The sequence below is a fragment of the Aedes albopictus genome, chromosome 2, assembly GCF_035046485.1.
Source record: "Aedes albopictus strain Foshan chromosome 2, AalbF5, whole genome shotgun sequence".
NCBI lineage: Eukaryota > Metazoa > Arthropoda > Insecta > Diptera > Culicidae > Aedes > Aedes albopictus.
In genome coordinates, this window is record NC_085137.1 from 230,284,210 (window position 1) to 230,305,403 (window position 21,194).

General features: G+C 39.6%; 1 protein-coding gene across 4 annotated transcripts in view; it reads right to left on the reverse strand.

The window, feature by feature from the left end:
• Positions 1–259: 259 nt before the first annotated feature.
• The window catches only part of LOC109412366 (intersectin-1), a 28,758-nt gene continuing 7,823 nt past the window's right edge, over positions 260–21,194 (reverse strand). Inside the window, exons 2-15 of one of the 4 annotated variants that reach the window (XR_009997663.1) lie at positions 18,457–19,242; positions 17,975–18,387; positions 17,809–17,906; positions 14,057–14,232; positions 13,612–13,996; positions 13,373–13,546; positions 13,085–13,309; positions 12,752–12,951; positions 12,351–12,681; positions 11,938–12,282; positions 6,625–6,754; positions 6,364–6,537; positions 1,460–1,659; positions 260–1,380 (exon numbers count right to left, since the gene is read on the reverse strand). Coding sequence is in view for 3 of the 4 variants with exons in the window: in XM_062851312.1 (XP_062707296.1) it covers positions 6,332–6,537; positions 6,625–6,754; positions 11,938–12,282; positions 12,351–12,681; positions 12,752–12,951; positions 13,085–13,309; positions 13,373–13,546; positions 13,612–13,996; positions 14,057–14,232; positions 17,809–17,906; positions 17,975–18,387; positions 18,457–19,242 (3,469 nt within the window). In the remaining variant the exon portion in view is untranslated. Of the gene's footprint in view, positions 1,660–6,030; positions 6,538–6,624; positions 6,755–11,937; positions 12,283–12,350; positions 12,682–12,751; positions 12,952–13,084; positions 13,310–13,372; positions 13,547–13,611; positions 13,997–14,056; positions 14,233–17,808; positions 17,907–17,974; positions 18,388–18,456; positions 19,243–21,194 lie in introns of those variants that run through there. The other 3 variants (XM_029856767.2, XM_062851313.1, XM_062851312.1) reach the window with 3 other exon arrangements.

Below are 21,194 nucleotides of genomic sequence, written 5' to 3' on the forward strand. Positions count from 1 at the left end.
GCCAATAGCGACAGATATTCAGGAGCGAAAGTGGAGATTGATCGGTCGCACTCTACGCAAGGGCGGAAACGAAATCAGCTAGCAAGCGTTAGAGCGGAACCCAGGAGGACATCGCAGCACAGGCAGGCCCAGATGCTCGGAATCGTACTGAGATTCTGCAAAAACTCAATGAATTTGGGAGCGTAGGATTACTAATCGCACTGTGATCCTAGTAAAAAAGAGTTCATAATTTTCTTTCATCGAATAAAACTCATCGCCGTCCTGCTGTGGAGAATTAACTTGATTTTATTTCCATAGTGTCAATTATTATCCCATTTTGTTAAACATAGCTTTTCCATAATTCCTGTACGTTATTTTGTTTATACATGTCACCGTAATTGATTCGATTCCAGAATACAACTTGACCTATTGTTGTAGTTGGTAGCCTTAATATGTTCGCTACCTTACTTTTAAGCTTTCTAGAACTCATACATGGAATGTAGGTTTTTCTGTTTTTTTTTAATGTATATGCCTCTAATATATGTTCACACATTAACGTAATACTCAGTAATACTCTAAAAACTACTCCGGTAGAGCACTGTTCCTTGTTTTGCGGTGGCATCAGCATTGAATTGTATTGTATGTTGTTAGATTTATAAAATCAATACTTGTTTGTACTTAAGTGTTGTAATTTGTCAAAAATATAATAATTTGCAAAGTAGATGTAGTAGAAAATGAATCACGTGTTCAGCAACAAAATGAATGAGACTTAATATGTACAAGTTTTGAGCGTAATCATACATTAGCACTTCACGAATGGATACGATAGAGATTCTCGAGATTTTAGGGAACGTAACAATAATAAAATTTGAAGCTACCAAACACTTATCGCATTAATATTACTTATGATCCTTTGTTGGAGAACTGCAAGCTTCGATAAAGCTGATTGATTAGTTTACTTTCTTGAGTGCATAATCTTACCGATCGATTGATGATTTTCTTCCAACATTAGGTTGCTTTCAACATGTTCGAACATAGTCAAAGGGATCCTCTAATGGTTTGTTATAATATAGATACGATTGGAAACGAGCTACACTTTTTTCATAATAAATACATAACATTTCAAGAGTAACAATGAACAAGTGAATTATCAGTACGCTTGCAGTCGATATGATAGCTAATAGAGAAATAGTTACAGACTATCAAAAGCAACCCTTTGGTCGTTCTTCCACCACAAATTCCGCCGATTAGACGAAGCTCAACACAAGAACCGGTAAAATTTACCTGCGTAGCGTAAACGAATCAGTAATAGAAGACATGGTTGCTTTCAAATTGCTTACTACAAACAGCGTATTTGGGTTACATTGATATCGCGCCGTACCTCCGAGTTCTAAGAAACATCTGGCCAAGGGTGTAGAATTTCTGTATTTAAATACATGCTATTTTCGTGGGTGATAATAATACACATTCATATACATACTTTTATGATCTGTATTTTTGTTTTCTTTTCTCAATTTCGTGACCACACTTTAGTCAATAACATCGGCTGATTATTGTTGTTGTCGCTATTGTAGTAGTTATCATTATTATTGATGCTGTCTCCTCCTGTCGGAAGGTTGCGGCAAATGCTTCACAACCCATACGATACGGTAGATATCCTCGATTCTCGTTATACATTGCCTGTTGGGTCAGGATTTGAATAGTTATGGCATCTAATGGATTTCTTAATTATTCCACTAAAAACTAAATTAAGCTAAAAACACTTAACCAAAATATTTCAAAAATATTGCAGCTAAGAAAACTAGTGTAACTAAAATACTATTTAAACAAAACTAAAGCAAAAAGTGAAGTAATATGATCCATCTCAACGACATTTTCTTCATTTGTAGATCCTTGTAGCATCCTTGTAGCATCTACTAACTACCACCACTAGTAGACTTTGTCTTAACACCTGGTGATCACCTCAGAAGACGGAATCGCACATTCCCGACATTGATGACAATAGAAACATGGCACTAACACCAACTCTGACTACTACTCAGTGATGGTTGGTTGCAGTACTCCAAAAACTCTCCACCAGTAACAAACACCACGAAAAATGAAAGCTTGTGGTACACTGGTACCCAGCGTAAGCGTGGTGTCGCTGTAGATGGTCGAAGATGCGACTGCTCGAGGATTAACCCTTTCCTTCCCACGACTTTGAACGACTATATCTATGCCAAAAAAGCGTTTCCGAAAAAAGTGGTAGAACAAAAGTTATTGCAAATTGGCTAAATTTTTCGAAATCAATGAAAAAAATTTTGGTTGTGAATCAATAGGTTTTTCATTGTTTATCAATAGTTGAACTATTGAAACAAGTAGTTAGTAGTTGGGTTAACCTTATGAGGTTATAACCATATTCTAAAAATTATTGCATCATATTCATCTAATTCCGTTTGTCCGGAGTTCGTCGAAAATCGATGGTGCTCTAGAGCAACCATGGGAAGTAGAGGGTTAAAATATCTATAAACCCTCTGAAACGTGTCTCGCAACGCGTTGAACCCCTCTGGAACCTCCTTGTGAGCATCGTGAAACAACCGGAAACAACGTCCAAGTTTCCTTGAAACCACCCGAAACGCCCCGATATCCTTCTGAAAACCACTTGATATTATCTTGAAACGTTTGGAAACCCCTTTGAAATATTCCTGAAACCTCCTTAAAAGCATTCTAAAGCCCACAGAAACCACTTTCAAACCCCCTGAAACCTTAAAACTATTTATTCTAAAAGCACTTAGAGACGGTCGCATAATTTCATTATAAATGCACGCTCAATATCAGATCAGTCATGATATCCTAAACTGTTCTTGAGTTTAGATTCTTAGGTATATGGGTATAACGGTAATCTCTTTCATTATACAAAGTTACGATTTGCAATCTATCATGTCCAGTAAGTCTTCTGAAAGTTTAATAGATAGCATCAGATCAGTCGGGTTATCCAACGCCATCCAAACTGTTCTTGAGTTTAGATCCTAAAGTCTACGGGTGTAACGGTACCTTCTTTCATTAAAAGCTACGGTTTGTAATCTATCATGTCAGAGATGAACCAGCCACGGGCTGAAAGTCTCTTTAATAAAGATAATAATTATAAAAAAAAATCTATCATGTCCACTTAGTCTTCTGAAAGTTACAGTGGTTGTTTTTATCAACTAAGTTTCTTAACAGTAAGGAAGCCCATAATATGTATCCCAAAAATATATAACAACGCATATTGTACCTCTAACTGCTTTGGTAAGTACATTGGATTATGTAACACTACTTAACGTCATGGCAAAAGTTATTATCACAAGTGTAGACCTGAAGCTATGGTCTCCGGAGTTGATATGACTCATGATATGCCATGGGGATTATAGATTACACAGCGTAACAAAAATCAACTTTTGGTTTGTCTCAAGAGCAAACTTATGTGTCTCTGACAGATTTTGGGTCGCTGAATCCGAATCCGGGCTCAGATTTGCTCCAGCACGTCAAAATTTTGAGCTATACCCCAATTTATAGGGCAAAATATGCGATTTTGGGCTTTTTCGACTGCCAGCCATTAAGCATGGACATATTTTTTAAAGCAATTCAAGAAATTCGCGATTCCCAGCTATTATTTATGGCGAAAACACTAAAAATATTCTTGTGGATTTGAACATTACAAAACAATTTGGACGACCCTCAATGTCCCAAAGATTTTAGGTCCCAGCAGATTATGCAATATTATTATTTATGGCGAAAACACAAAAAGTTTTTCTTGTAGATTTGAAGGACTTCATTAACTTCATTAATAGTTTGGACGACCCTGAATGCCCCAAAGGTTTATAATAAGCTAGTAGACTTCAAGATGCTCCAGTAACTGCGGTTGATTATGAAACGTTACTCAGTATAACAGATATGGCTACTGTTACGAGTGTAGACCTGAAGTTCTTAACACCAAGGTAGTTTGGCTGACCTGGAATATCCCTATAGTGTCTATAAATAACATTCTAGATTTCAAATGCTTCACGTATCCCAGTAGGTTATACAATGCTATTATTTGTGGCGAAAATACATAAAATTATTCTTGTAGATTTGAAGGACTTCACTACAGGACAGTTTGGAACACCTAGAACATCCCAGAATATAAAACACCTTTTGATATTCTTGACGAAGGCTAAATGAATACATATAAACGTAGCCCATATCCAAGTTCAGCTTTTAGAACAACTGGTAAGCCAATTATTTAGTTTTCCCAAAATTCATGGTGTTCAGGATGTTCTAGGTTTTCAATGAAGTCCCAAATACAAATGTTGCCATTTTTCCCTAAAAGAGGACCCAATTTGCAACAACTTTGCCGAAGACAGTATTCGGTTTTATCGAATAGGTGAATTTATACAGCCGTTTCTATGTTGGGGTCATATATGACCCCTCCGGCTCCAAAGGGTTAAAGCATGTAACCAGTGCTGGAAAAGTACCCGGGCAGAAAAGAATTATAAAACGATTGCAAGTTTTACCATTCAAAAAGAATTACTGAATAGTAAAATTTGCCATTGGTTTGTTTGAAATAAGTGACAAAAAGGCAAACTGACATTGTTCTATGAAATAACTAAAGAATGTCAAATTTTGACATTACTATGGTAAACCAAGAATAAAAAAAATAAGGTTGAGAATTGCAAAATATACCATTATTGAGTTACTGAAAACAGAACAATATTAAAATTAGTTATTTGTCTGTCAACCAAAAAAAAATATATTAAAAGTTACCATTAGAATAACCAAATTTAAAATTTTGGCATTATGTTGTTCTTAATAAGTGCCAAAATTGCGATGGTTCATCAAACTCGTAAGAGGTCAAGAATATCTCACCAATTGCAAGATTTGTTATGATAGCAAAATAAGATAATCAGTAGTTATTCTTCCAAATTTGATAAATGACAAGCGAATGGCATATTTTGATGTATCATATTATGCTATTGGCATGTTGTTTCAAACTCTTCATGAAGAACTCATGAATAACAAAATAAGTTATGATAATAAAATTGTTATTCTTTTGTTTTTGGTTTGCCATTCACCTCTACCCGGGTTATTTCGACACATCTAAATTTAATCACCTACAGCTCATTTCAGAAGCTGTACCTCAGAATAGAATATATGAAAAACTTGTGCGGCTAGACCAATTCAATAAGAAGTGGTAAATTTCATCGACTACATAATGAATATTAATTGGCATTTTTTCGAAGATAGTCGATGACATTGACCTTAAGTCCTAAAATATTGAAATGAAAGCACACGTTTTTCATATACGGCATCCGCTCAATGACTGACTGCTGTTTAACTGGGCGCTTGTTAACTGGGCCAAGGTCCAGTTAAAAAGCATTTGGCCGTCAAACATAAACGATACACAACCTCACATTTGAAAGACGCGGAAACTGTCTTTAGCCAGAGGCTGTACAGACTGAACGAAACTTAACACTAGACCAGGAAGACGGAGAAGAAACTATTGTCACGAAAATTGTCATCGCCCGAAGGCGGGAATCAAACTCTCACCAGTCTCTTCCACCCCACAGCATAGTGCGATTAGAAGCTTGGTGACCCTAACCGCACGGCTAAGAGGCTCCATTTTGCAAATCGATAAACAAATCACAATATAACAATAGCGTCCGACTTCGGAAGGTCAGCCCAGTTATCGAGCGGAAGCTGCACCATATTTTCAGGTTAACCTTCTGAAGCTGTAGGTGATTGCATCTAGATGTGCCAAAATGACATTCAGTACTGCATGTGAAAAAAAAAACACAAAACTTAACAGAAACAAGAGCAACAGAGTTACTCTTCTCGAGAATCTTTCAAAACCTACTCCTGGTGCTTTAATATAAATGTGTCCACATATTGCAGGTAATATTTCTACATATTACTCCTATCGGAATACTCGTAACGAATTTTTATCGGTCTAATCATCTTAGATTAAGACAAGCACATTTGCCAAAATAACTTTTTAGGTCGTGAAAGTTTCCTTCAATTCTATTCTATGTAGGTATAACAAAACTCAAAAACAACTTTAAATAAAGACGCATTTTTAATAAATTTACAGACTTTTGCTACATATACAAATACAGAAAAAATAATAAATCATACATTTACGCCGAGTAAAAATACATATACATCCAATAAAGATACGGTATATTACAATAAAAAATATTCCAGTCATTTTAATTTGATCGACTCAAATCATAAACAATATAGCACTGCGCACGTATAACATAGATAGCAAGCATAAACAGAATAAATATGCACATCTACAATCTCCATGCACCACTCATCATCGGTGGGTCCAATCTCAGAAGAACACTGTCCTTCGTTAACTAGCCGCCGTGGCGGGCGTCCGCTTACCTGACGTCACGAATGGACCAACGTAGTTGCTGGGGAAGAGCCCGGTCGTGCCGTTCAGTTCGCCGCGCCACCACTCGGGCTCGTCTCGTCCCAGCACGCTAATGATGTCGTCCTTCTCGAACGACAGTTCATCGTCGTTCAGCGCTTTGTACGGGTACAGGGCTATTACTTTATCTGGATGGGACAGCAACGGGCGAAAGAAATAATTTGGGATGACAATAATGGTTGAATTTGAGTGGATTTGCTTTGTATGACAATTACCGAGAATCGTTTCCGTAAGTTCCACTTTGCTGGCAGACACCGGTGTGTTGCGGCCGCTGTTTCGTCCACCCTGTAGGATCTTTACGTAAGTCGCCGGGAACCAGCCGATTTGTCTTCGCCGTCCTTTGGCCTGAATTGAACATTTTGTTGTTATTATTAATCTTGTTAGTTGAATTGTATTGCAATGGTACTCTAACAGTTATAATTATAAAAGTTTTCACCCACATTTAAGCATTTAAATGAAAGTTCTTAAATCTACATCAATATGTGTAAAATGATTGAGTATTTTCTATGCACTTTCCATTGTTTAATAATAAAATAGCTAGAGTACAGTGCACACCATCAACAAGGGCGTAGCCAGTTTTTCGGTCAGGGGGGGCAAGCACCCTTAGGAAATTTGTACCTACTAGCTTTTATAACTAAACGCAGCACGATGAAATTGAGTATATTAACATTAATATACTCAAAACACGTTAATAAAAAGCTCGCCTGATCTACACAAATACACGTGATGCTGGTAGCGATGAACAATTTCTGGAAGATTAGGGATTTTTATTCACTCGTACATTATTTTGCTCTGATTTGCAGGATTCCTCCACAAATTCTTGAAATATTAAAAAAAAAAAAAGATCACGTAAACCTGAAAAAGTTCTTGGGTACATCCCTGAAGAGCTGTTTGTGGGATATCTGAAATTTCCGAAGGAACTTCTTAATTAATTTTAGAAGAGAACCCGAGATATCTCATGAGGAAATCCTAAAAGAAATCCTACGTAAATTTCTGGAGGATTCCTTGGGGATTCTTGATGAAATTCCAGAAGGGATTCCTGGAAGAATCCTTGAAGCAATTCCTGGGAAAATCTCTACCGAGAATCCTGGAGCAATGCCTGGAGAATTTTCTGAACAAATTCCGGGCATAATACCTGGAGGAATACTAGGACAAGATTCAGCCGGAATTCATGGATAAATTTCTTATATGAATTCTTGGAGCAATTCCAGGAAGAATTCCTGAAGAAATCTCCAAAAGAATTCTGGGAGGAATCGCTGGAGAAATTTCTGAAAAAAATCCCTCGAGAAATTCCAGGAGGATTTCGTGGAAGAACCCTTATAGGAATTTCTGGAGAAATCCCTGGCAGAATGCCTGAAGGAATCTCTGGGAATATCCCTGAAGATATTCGTGGGAGAATCCCTGGAGAAATCGCTGAAGTAAATCCTGGAGGAATCCCTGAAAAATTCCTGAAAGTATTCATGGAGAATTTCCTGGAAGAATCCCTAGAGGATTTCCTGGAGAAATTCCTGAAAGAATTGCTGATATAATTTCTGAAGTATGTCCAGAAGCAATTCCTGGGGTATTTCCTGGAGGAATTCCTGGCTAAAATCCTGGATGAATGCATGGAAGAATTCCTAGAGGTATTGATGTGGAAATTGCTTGAGGAATCTCTAGAGGAAATTTTGAAAGAATTACTGGATGAATTTCTAGAGAAATCTCCAGAGGAATTCTGAGAGACTATCTATATCTATTATTGTTCTATTTCTGAAAAAAAAAAATCCCTTGAGAAATCCTCGAATCAATTCCTGAAAAATCCCTCTGAATAAATTTGTGGAGAAATCTCTGGAGGAATACCTGGAAAATTCCTTAAGGTATTCCTGTAGAATTTCCTGGAACAATTTCCGAAGGTATTCCTGGAGGATTTCCTGGAAGAATCCTTGGAAGAACTTCTGAAGGAATCTTTGAAGGATTTCCTGGAGGAATCCCTGGGAAAGTTCTGGAGAAATTTCAGGAGGAATCCCTCATTCCTGATGGAATCTCAGAAGAAATTCCTGGAGAAATACTTGAACAAATCCCTAGAGGAATTGCTGACAACATTTCTGAAAGATGTCCAGGAGCAATTTCTGAAGAAATATTTGAAGAAATTCCTGAAAAAAATTTTTTGAAGAATTTTTTGATAAAATCCTGGAGGAATGCTTGGAGGAATTCCTAGAGGTATTCCTGTGGTAATTGCTGGCATTCCTGGTGGAATATCTAGAGGAAGTTTTGAAAGAATTACTAGATGAATTTCTAGAGGAATCTCCAGGGAAATTACCTAAAAAAAATCCTGAAGGTATTCCTGGAGAATTTCTTGAAATATTTTCCGAAGAAATCCCTCGAGGATTTCCTGGAAAAAAATCGTGAAGAAATTTCTAGAGGAAAACCTGAAGCAATTTACTAAGGAATTTCTGGAGAATCCCTGAAAAAATCCTGAAGAAAATCCTGGAGAAATTACTGACATAATTTCTGAAGGATGTCCAGGAGTAATTCCTGGATAAATTCTTAGAGAAATTCCTGGAGGAATTCCCGAAGAAATTCTTGGGGTGATTCCTCGAGAATTTCCCGGAGGAAATTCTGGAGAAATTCCTAAATAAAGTCTTGGAGGAATGGCTGGAGGAATTCTTGGAGGTTTTTTTTTTTGAATTGCTTGAGGAATCCTTAAAGGAATTCCTGGAGGAATTCTTACAACAATTACTGAATAAGTTTCATGAGAATCTCTAGAGGAACCCTGGGAGAAATTTCTGAAAAAATCCCCTGAGAAATTCCTGGAAGAATTTCTAGAGAAACTTCTGGAGGAATTCCTGGAGAAATCTTTGTAGGAATTTCTAAAGAAACCCCTGGGAAACCATTGGAGAAGTTCGTGGAGAAATCTCTGGAAAAATCCCTAAAGATGTTCCAGGAAGTGTTTTTAGTGGAATTCCTGGAGGAATCCTTGCAGCAATTCCTGGAGGAAGATCTTGAAGAATTCTTGGAGGAATTCCTGAAAAAATCCAAAAGGTATTCCTAGAGAAAAATCCTGAAAGAATTTCTGAAGGATTTCCTGAAGAAATTCCTGGATGAACTTCTGACATAATTTATGTGAGAATTCCTTGATTAATTCCTGGAGGAATGCCTGCATGGATTTCTGGAGGAATCCCAAAAAAATTTCTTAAGCAATCCTAGGAGTCGCTGAAGCAATTCCTGGAGGAATATTTGGTGGAATTTTTGGAAGAATCGCTGAAAAAAGTCCTAGAGAAATCTCTGCAAGAATCCAAGGAAGAATTCCTGGAAGATTACTCGGGAGAACGCCTAGGAGAATTCCTGATGGAATTCTTGGATGATTCTCTGAAGTAATTCCTGGAGAAATTGCTGACATAATTTCTGAAGGATGTCCAGGAGCAATTCCTGGAAGAATTTCTGAAGAAATTCTTGGGGTAATTACTCGAGAATTTTCCGGAGGAAATCCTGGAGAAATTCCTGAATAAAGTCTTGGAGGAATGCCTGGATAAATTCCAGGAGGTTTTCTTTTCGATATTGATGGAGGAATCCTTGAAGGAATTCCTGGAGGAATTCTTACAACAATTACTGAATAAATTTCTGGGGGAATCTGTAGAGGAATCCAGGGAGAAATTTTTGAAAAAAAAAACCCTGAGAAATTCCTGGAAGAATTTTTAAATAAATTTCTGGAGGAATTCCTCGAGAAATCCTCGAAGGAATTTCTGAAGAAATCCCTGGGAAATCATTGGAGAAATTCGTGGAGAAATTCCTGGAAAAATCTCTAAAGATGATCCAGGAGGTACTTTTAGTGAAATTCCTGGAGGAATCCTTGCAGCAATTCCTGAAGGAAGATCTGGAGAATTCTTGGAGGAATTCCTGAAAAGAATCCAATGCCTGCTTGGATTTCTGGAGGAATATCAGAAAGAATTCTTGAAGCAATCCCAGGAGTCCCTGAAGCAATTCCTGGAAAAATATCTGGTGGAATTCCTGGAAGAAACGCTGAAAAAAATCCTAGAGGAATCTCTGCAAGATTCCAAGGAAGAATCCCTGGAAGATTGCCTGGAAAATTTCTCTGAAGAATGTCTAGGAGGGCCCATATAGCCGAGGCGGTAAACGCACGGGTATTCAGCATGACCATGCTGAGGGTGACGGGTTCGATTCCCGGTCGGTCCAGGATCTTTTCGTAAAGGAAATTTCCTTGACTTTCTTGGGCATAGAGTATCTTCGTGCCTGCCACACGATATACGCATGCAACATGGTCATTGGCAAAGGAAGCTCTCAGTTGATAACTGTGGAAGTGCTCATAGAACACTAAGCTGAGAAGCAGGCTTTGTCCCAATGAGGACGTTACGCCAAGAAGAGAGAGAGAGAGAGTCTAGGAGAAGTCCTGATAGAATGCTTGGATGATTCTCTGAAGTAATTCCTGGATAAATCTTTAGAGGAATTCTTGTACGAGTCTCTGCAAAAAAAAAATCCTTGAAGAATCTATTGAAGAATCCCTGGATAAATTTCTGTAGGAATTCCAGGTGGAATTCTAGGAACAATCCCGGAAGCAATTTCTGGAGGAATCTCTGGAGGAATTCATGCAGGAATGCATTGAGGAAACCTTGGAGTGTTTCTTGGAGGAATCTCTGAAAAAAAATTGCAGGAATTCTTGGAGGGATTGGAGAAATCTCTAGAAGAACTTCTGGCGGAATTTCTGGAGGAATCTCTAGATGAACTTCTGGAGGAATTTTTAGAGAAATTCCTGCAGGAATTTCCAGAGGAATCCCTGGAAAAACTCCTAGAGGAATTCCTGAAAAAAAAGTGGATATTTTTTTAAGGAATTCTTAGAAGGATACCAGGAATAATTCCTGGAGAAATCGCAGATGGAGTTTTTGGAGAAATTTTGGAGGAATCCTTAGAAGAGTTCCTGAAGAAACTCCAGAAGAAACCCCGGAAGCAATTGCAAGAGGAATTAGTAAGGAAATCCCTAAACAGTTCCTGGAGAAAGTAATGAATTAATTCCTGGAGAAAATCCTTAAAGAATATAAGGAGAAATTCCTGAAGAAATCTTAGAAAGAGTTCCTGGGAGAATCTTTGAAGAAATTTTTAAAATAAATTGTTCCAGAAGGAATCACAAAAGTAATTCACGAGTTAAGCTCTGCAGAAATTCTTGGAGGAATCCTTGGAGGATATCCTAGAAGAATGCCTGTAGGGATTAACAAAGGAATCTCTAGAAACACTCCTGGAGAACAGTGGCGCAGCCACAAATTTGGTTTGGGAGGGATTTTTGACGATCAATGATATTTTTTCATATGACTCTCACATTTCGTAAACAACAATGAACAATGAGGTCAAATACAGTATATGTATATGAGTCGCAATTTGCAAATAGCGGTGCAGCCCATTTTTTTTTTGTCAGAAAGTGTTTTATACTGAAAATTTATTCCAAACATTTTGGCTCTGAGGGGAAGGGGTTAATCTACGGCCACGCCCCCCCCTGCCCTCCATCTGGCTACGCCCATGCCATCAACCAATCTCCAACTTACCTGCAGTTCACCTTCCCACCAGCCCGAGTCAGTCTTCTTCCTAATCATGATGAGCTGACCACGCGTCAGCGACAGCTGTTCCGAGCTGGTAGCCTCGTACGGAGCAATGACTTGTGCGACTTCGCCCTTTTTCCTCAGGCTGGGAGTGGCCGAAGACATCGACGAGTAGCGGATGTTCTCTTCGTTTGCGGCGGGTGCTGGCGGAGGTTGAGTATTGATTTGCGATACTTCCGAGTCGGCTTCGGCCTGATTTCGAGCATCCTCTGCGTCCTGTGTCGATTGTTTGCGATTCGTTTCCGTCTCCTGCTGGGTGATCTGCTGCTGTTGATTGCCGTTGATGTTTTCCTGGAAATGACCGGACAAAGACAGGTTAATACTAGACGTTCAAAGTACCGCTTAACACACATAATTACTTGTTTTTCGGGTTCTATAACACTAGGCTCACTACCAGTCTCTATGGCAGTACTTACAGTTTCCTGCTTTTGTACATAATTGGAAGGAAAGATTCCAGTGCGATTGCCAATGTTACCAGTCCACCAGTCGCCTTCTTTCTTGGTAACGGCTACAATTTCACCCGCGTCGAACACCAGATCGCCAGCTTCGGCCGACTGATACGCATAGCAAGCTACGTAGTACTCAACGTCGCCATTGTAGGTCGCTGCAAATTGTTCATCAACAACATTATTATTATAACTTGTGTTATCTTCGGTACTAGCTATTCTTGTCGCTTCTAATGATGTACCTCTGAAAAGACAAAAAGAGGAATTATTCATAAATCACGAATTCAACCGTCTTCCGCATAACTAAAACTTACTGTACTTCATTGCTGTCGGTGGTGGCAGTATAGGTAATCGCCTCTGGTTCCGTGTAGGCAATAGCTTCCGGTTCCGGTGCTGCCACCACCGTGTTCAAATTACTATCGACCTTTTCCACGTACGTTTCTGGAAACCAACCGGTGTGACCGTGTATTTCTCCCGCCAACCAACCTGGTTCGGCATTCTGCTCCAATGGCACCTAGAACGATGGAAAGATATTTTCGGTTATATTCGGATATTATCTGAATTGTTCAAAGCATCCACAAAAATGATGATTCAATATGGTATGCTGACTTGAATAAAGTATCTACAAGAAGACTGAGTATACTCACCATCACAATATCACCCGGTTGGAATGTAATCTCGTCCGCATTTCGCGCACTGAATTCGTAGATGGCACGATACTTGACGTAGCCCGGTGGCGTCTTGATATCCTCGCTCGGGACCACGGTTCCCACGACGGCAGCCGCACTGGTGTCGTGCACCGGCCACGAGTTCGCCGTATCCCACGCGCTAGTGTACGATTCGTTTTTGCGATTGTTCTTCATCTCCAAAATCTGCAATGGTAGAAGTTTGGATTTAAGTCCGTAGTTTACTTTAAAGAGCAAAGTTATGCTTACCTGAATCCTCTGCATGTCATATTCCATGTACAACTTTTCACACGAATCAATTAAATCGGTCAGTTGAGACTTCAGTTCTGTCAATTGTTTACTATTGATATCTATGTCCGTTGTTTTGTTCTCAATTTGTTGCTTAGTATTCTCTAGTTTGTCCTTCAACTGCTGAATGATAATCTGTGAATGAATATTTATTCAATAAAACTTCGAAATGTCAAGGCGTAGATTTATTTCACAATTACCTGTTTATTCGAGAATTGCAGCTGACTTTCCGTCTCGCCGGTCTTGTTCTTAGCATCCAGTTTGGCCTTCTCCTGACTAAGTTGCACCAACCGCTGATTTTGATCCTTAACCTTTGCCTTCAACTGAGCCATTTCACTCATCTGAGTATCCCGGGTAGTGCGCATTCCGTCGATAGTGCTCTTCACATTAGTCACACCTACACGGGTGTCGCATATTTTTTGAGACAACTCTTTGATCTTTTCGTTGAATGTACTCAGCTCGACGCTCAAGGATTGATTTTGTGCTTTAAGCTTTAACACGTTCTCTTGCTCGCGTTGACGCTGCAGCTGCATTTCAGAAATCTTTTGAGTCTCCCACTCGAGTTGACGTTGCTTCTCCAGCTCTCTGAAAAAACAAATTCGATAAGTGATAAAATTCCGAAAAAAATAACGTTGGTGAACGTACTTTCTAGCCAACTCCTTCTTCTCCAGTTCACGCTTTCTTTGCTCTTCGCGTTCTTGTTCGAGCTCTCGCTGACGTTGCAATTCTTTTTCAAGTTCCTGCTGTTTCTTGAGCTCTGCTTCCATTTTTGCCTTTCGTATCTTCTCTTGCTCTTCGCGTTCCTTCCGCTCTCGTTCCTCCTAGTGGGTAAAACGAAATGTACACAGATATCATAAATGTAGTGATTCTCTCGAAATTATGAAGAATAATACGTCGCATGACTTGTTTTAGTTGACAAATAAAAAGTGCCCCCAAAAAGACCCTGGCGGACCCTGCGCTAGATGTTCCGGAGTGGACATATCAGTTGATACAAGCTTTTGTCTACATTTTCTGGTTCTTTTTTTCGAAATCATGATGATTGACACGTTTCACGACATGATTTGATTAAAAACCAGAAGTGTCCCCAAAGAGGCCCAGGCATAACCTGTCACGGTAATCTGAATGGGTCAACTAATTCAAATCTGTTTATACTAGTTTTATGTGATGGTTTGAGAATAAATCTGACAAAAACTCAATGGTACCTATACAAAACACAGAAAAAAGAAAACATTTTTGTCTATTTAGACACTCCCCTAACCCCAGTACAACCCGGAATATCTCCGGAACGGTTCCGGGTAATTCATGGCCACTTGGGTGTGCTTGCACCAATTTAAGATCGATTGAGGACTGTCACAAAAAAATAGACGAAAATCCCCCTGAAACGTCCCCGACACCTTCTGAAAATCCCTGGAATTCCTCTGAAATCCCTTGAAACCCCGTGGTACGCTCGTGAAGCCCCTGGAACGCCAATGACATCCACTGGGACTCCCTAGAAAGCCATAAGCCATTTTACGAGACGTTTCAGAACAGCTGATCGCAGCAGCGGCGTCAACTGACAGAAGTCCACGCACATTTGTTTTGCTGGAATCTCGTGTAATTTTCGAAAAGGTACTAGTTCGACAAATTGGAGATAAGAGAAATTTGTGCAAAAAAGGCTCAAAATCAGTCGAAGAAGCAATACACAACTCAATAATTTATCAGGTATTTTTTTTTTCGTTGCGATTGACTCGTTTAGAGCTGAAAAAAATCAATAAAAATTTCTCATTTTTGTTTGAAAAACTACGCTTGACTTGCGCGCAGTCATTAACCATCATCAACCGGATGATGATTGAAAACGTAAACATCAGAGCGCGGACTTCTGTCGTTTAACTAGAATCATAAAATAGACTATTGAAACCTTTGAACGCCCCTGAAAACTCCTGAAATTCCTTGAAATCTCCTAGAACGCTTATGCAACCCTCCGAAACCCCTAGAACACTTTGAAACGCCTCTGGAGCTTCTCTGAAACCCTCTGGAACGTCCCGAACATTTCCTGAAAATCCCTGAGACCCCCTGCAACACCCCTGGAACGCTTCTGAGACTTCCTGGATCGCCTCTGAAACCCCCTAAAACCTCCTGGAACATTCCTGAAAAGCCCTTTAAACCCATTTAAAGTTCCCTAGACACTTCTAAAAACCCCCTGTAGCAACGTGACATGGTTGGAAAACTCCTGGAACTCTTCTGAAACCACCCAAAACCGCTTGAAACACTGTGGAACGCCTTTGAAACCTCCTGGAAAGGTCTACCTCGTTTGGTATAATGCCATTTGGCGTAATTCCATTTAGCATAAAGTTAATTGGCATAAAGACAAACGAAGTTGAATATGGCTGACCCAAGTAATTTGCACTTATTTTACTGTTGAAGATCACATATTATGTCAAATTTGTTCGCGTGGAAAGTGGTTCTATGAACATTAGTATGGGACAAACTTTAAATTCTCGCTCCAGTCGACTTTTTTGGTTCCATTTAGGTCCCATATGAACTGTACAAAATTTCAGCACAATCGGTGAAACTATAATTTAGCGCAAGCGGTTCAAAGTTTTCATAGGATTTACTATGGGAAAAGTTACACTTTCAGATAAAAAATCCCAGAGGTCGCCCCTTGTCCCCTTAATTCAAATCGATCAATGCTTCTTGTAGAAAAATCATTTATGAAACTTTCCTTCGAAGACGGCAAAACGATTGGATGCTTGTGGAAAAAGTTATTGATTTATTACCGATTAGTGATCCAACGAACGGCTGTTTGTTTTGTTTTATTAGCAGCACTGTAGCTGCTGCCTTGGCTGCTGCTGTATTTGGGGGTGGTGATGCCTCCCGCCACCCCATGCAACAACGGCAGCAGCAGTGCTGCTGATAAAACAAAACAAAAAGCCGTTCGTTGGATCACTAATCGGTAATAAATCAATAACTTTTTCCACAAGCATCCAATCGTTTTGTGGTTTTCGAAGGAAAGTTTCGTAAATGTTATTTCTACAAGAAACATTGATCGATTTGAATTAAGGAGACAAAGGGCGACCTCTGGGATTTTTTGTTTGAAAGTGTAACTTTTCCCATAGTAAATCCTATGAAAACTTTGAACCGCTTGCGCTAAATTATAGTTTCACCGATTGCGCTGAAATTGCGTACAGTTCATATGGGGCCTAAATGGGATCTAAAAAGTCGACTGGAGCGAGGATTTATTTTTTTCATACAAGCGTGTCCCACACTAATGAACATGCTTTTTTTACATCGTTGCCAAAATGGCCAATCGTGTGATATATAACCCTAGTAGGATGTTGAAGTCAATATGACCCAGACAGGCACGCTGAACGTGGTTCGAAAAACCTAACATCTTAGGAGGCTTAATACAATTTTCAAAAAAAAAACAGATATTTATGTGGACAATTTCTCATGACAATTATAAATGCTACTTAACTTATTGCTATGCCAAATGGCCATTATGCCAAACGACTATTATGCCAAATGACATTATGCCCAATTGGATTTTGGCAAAAACGGGTAGACCAACTAGAACGCTTATGCATTCCCCTGAATGCCCTTGAGAGTGCTCCTGGAACTCCCTGAGACCCCTAGACCACTTCTGGAAAAACCTTTAAACCCTTTTAGAACACCCATAAACCTTCTGAAGCCACTGAGATCCGTAGAACACTTCTAGAACACCTTTTAAATCTCCTAAAACTGCCTGAAGCCCTTGAACTCCCCCGGGAACGCCACTGCAACCCCCCTCAAAACTCCCAAGAGCCCTCCTAAAATCCCCTGGGACCCCTAGAAAAAATTCAGAAACCCCCGAAGCCGCTTGAACGAAATCTGAAACCTCCTGAAATCCCCTGGAACGTCCCTGTAACCACGGGAACAATCCTGAAACCCATTGTGACTCCCTTGAAACCCCCTGAGATCCCCAGTAATGCTCCTGATATGCCCCCGAAATCTATAACACCCCTGGCAACCACCCTTTCATGTAGACCTCTAATAAGATCTGCTTTAAATACAATTAAATTCCATTAAGGTAACATTGCCTAAAAGAATTCTACCTAAATGGTAGATTGAGTGTATATTTTTCGTTGTAATTAGGTAAATTGCATAACGAAAGTGTGATAGAATACTAATTTATTTAAAAAATAGCGATGAAAAAGTAATTTTAAACAATGCAAAAATGTAAGGAAAATCCTCCCAGTTCTTGTAACTATGGTGTGACTTAGACATTCATTTACTTGTTAAGTAAGTGAATAAATGATAATAATGGCTAAACAAAAGCATGTAGAACAATTATCGTGTCCAATTGTTATTATGACATTCGTCATTAAGCCTAACAGGGGAGAATCGTGAGAATATCGTAAATAAATTAAGCTAATTTTTACCTGTTCCTTTTTCTGGATATCCATCAAAGCCTTCCGTCTTCTATCAAGCTCTGCCTGTCCTTTGTCGAAGTTTTCTTTACGTTTGTCCTCGAAGGATGCTATAAAGGTTAACAGATTCATCAATACAATCCCACCACAATCCGAAATAAAAACCAACACCACTTACACTGCGGCAGTCCAGACATGGGGTCGGCATCCACCACTGCCGGATGGACCGGCGCTCCCTGCGACGAAACCGAACCGTGCCGCGAGCTAACGACCGATCCATGGCGAGATGTTGTCTTACGGAAGGAAGGCGGAATCATCTCCGGTGGCAACGTGGTCGGTATCTTCTCCCCTTGCAGGGCAAGATCGCACAGGTACATGGCTAGAACAAACTCTTCACAGCCCAGGCGGCCATCGGAATCCATATCGGCCAGAGCCCAAATCTGTGCCAACGTCGCCTGGGGAAGCTTTGTTTGGACCATGATGTTGCGAGCTTGCGGCCCGGTCAGATGGCCACTTCGGTTGCGATCGGTCGTGTTGAACAGTTGGGTGTATTTGAGTTTCGCTGGCCCCTTGATGGCCCATTCGACTTGCCTGTAGAATTAAGATACCATGTAGAAAACTTATGGATTTCCTGAATTTAAGACTCAGTATGTTACTCACGGAGATTCAATGGATGGTGCACGTTCGGAAATGGACATGGACCGTTGAGGAGTTCCTCCGCCCGATTGTGGCGGAGTAGGCGGAGCAGGAACGGTAGCCGGGACTGACTGAGGAATCACACCAGCTGCGGCAGTTATACCACTCATGGCCTGTTGCATTGGCATAACCGGTTGCATACCGGCCACCAGAGGTGGACTAGTCATACCGCCAATAGGATCGATCAAAGGCTTGACGATACCGACGCCAGCCGTTGGAGCAGCAGCCTGTTGATAGGCTGGCATACCACCGAGGCCAGCGATAAGTGGTTGCTGTGGTTGCGGTGGCATCATTGGTGGAATAGATCCGGCTCCTCCCTGTGGGATCATTGGTTGCATGGGAATCAGAGGTGGTTGAGCAGCAGCTATCAGTGGTTGCGGCGGTATGGCGGGTTTAACGGGTACACCGGAAATCAACGGTTGCTGGACCATGCCGGACATTTGGTTGTTCATCATAGGGGGCACGATGGCATGTGGAACAGTGTGGGGAACCATGGCCGGTTGGGGTGGAACGGCAGGTGGCATGTTGGGTTGGATTGAATTGGAAAGAGATTTCAACGGGTCCAGAGGGCTGAGGCCGGAGGTTGGCGTCAGGGTCGGGGTACCTCCTACCGCGGTCAGAGAAGCTACTAATGTTGGTGGAAGAGTTTTCGGTATCTCAAAACCTCGCAGCTTCAAGTTGATCAACTTGCATGCGATACTGAACTCCCCTAGAGTCATCTTTCCATCGGAATCTGTGTCGGCTAGGGCCCTGAAAATAAAGTAAGACGAGAAAATTATAATGAACAGTTTTTGTGAAAAATATGGATGCAAGTTGCGTTTGTTGAAGACTAGAAAAAAACAGACCATTGGTACATCACGTACTTTTAGGAAAAAAGACCCCATTGAGAGTTGCAGTGTATCCTAACAACAATCTGGCGATGGTGAAATGCAAAAGAATTCCTAGGGAAACCTCTTAAAAATACCTAGGCGAATCACTAGAGAAATGCTGACATTTCTAAAAAAAACCGAAGAACAACGGAACGAACCCCTATAGGATTTTCTTGAGGAATCCCGTAATTTATTTCTATAGAAGCAACTAGAGCAGCGTTTCTCAAACTATGGGTCGCGACCCACTGGTGGGTCGCGGGCTGATTTTGGGTGGGTCGCGAAGGCTTGGGTAATATTGTAATAAATGAAACTGCCAGCTATTTTTTAATTGACAAATATTCCCTTGGAGAATCGGCAGACTTATTTCTACAAATTTTGGTTCTCCATAATTTTATTCAAAATATTGCATTATAAGTCTTAGCTTGGGGTATATTCAACATTGCAACTACTGTCCGCGTTCTGAAGTCGATACTGAAACTATGTGTTTTCAATCTAAAGGTTGAAGATTTTGGTAAAATTTTGGATTTTTCTTGTGTTTCCGAAAATAGTTTAAGTTGTTGCTTACAATTTGCATTTTCAGTTAAATTTACACACCAGGTTCAGCAGTTAAATTAAGTAAAATCTTGAAATACCAATAATCAGCAAAAAAAAAAAACACTTAACTTTGACAAGAAACCTTACCTTTACCGAACTTCAGTAAAGCTAAACTTTGGTAATTTTTTTCTGAATGTCGATCATCTGAACTTTTACAGAACACAGAACAACTGGAAAAAGATTTCAAGAAAAATATAAATGAAATAAGTGTACATGAAGCCTATTACCATCCAGCAGTACTAAAATTCTAAAAACTCTACTTGATGTTCACCCACTCGCTGTTCATATTTCCAGCATTTTAACCCAATCTTTCATTTTAAAGTAAATTTTGAAGTTTAACAGAAGCATACATTTGTCACTAATTTTCAAAAACTTTGTAAAACTTGTTTTTTTTTTTATTTCAGGGGTGTGTGAGAGAAAGTGGCAAAAGTGATGAAATGTATTCAATTAAAAAGTCAGTCCAAATTTGCAAAACATTACGTATTTTATGAAAATACGTGCTGGTGGGTCGCCAAATCCTATAAAAATCGAAAGTGGGTCGCAAGTTCAAAAAGTTTGAGAACCCCTGAACTAGAGGAATATCTCGATAAATTCCTTGAGTAATTTCTGAAGAATCCCAATTGAAATCTCCGAAGAAATCCCTAGAAGAATTGCTGAATAAATTCTTGGAGTAATTCTTAGAAAAATTACTGGAGGAATTCCTTTTGAAATGAAGGATGAAGGAACTCCCTAATTCTTATTTCCCACAACTTTGAACGACTATTTCTATACCAAGAAAGCGTTTACAAAAAAAAAAACGCTTGAACAAAAAAATATTGTAAATCTCCCACATTTTTCGAAATGAACAAACAAAATTGTAGTTGTAAATCAATAGTACATAAAGCCTGTATCCGCAATAATCGGGACACAGAAATACAGCTGTAACTCTGTAATAGATACATTAAAATTGCTCAATTTTGGCCTAATAAAATCTTGAGATGTTTTCATCTCATCTACAAAATTTCATGTGAATCGGTGCAATACTTTTTGTTGTAGCAATGAAAGAGTAGAATGTGCGCCATTGCATTTTGTACAGCCCCTAGTTTTGCTTGTCAGCGCTGCAACTTTTGAATTCGTCAAAGGAAATGGCTGAAATTTTCAACACAAACCTCTCAATCTACATTTGTTGCATGGGCAAAATTTCAAAAAAAAATCGATGTAGTATCAACTATTTTATAATCGAAACATGTATTGGGACTG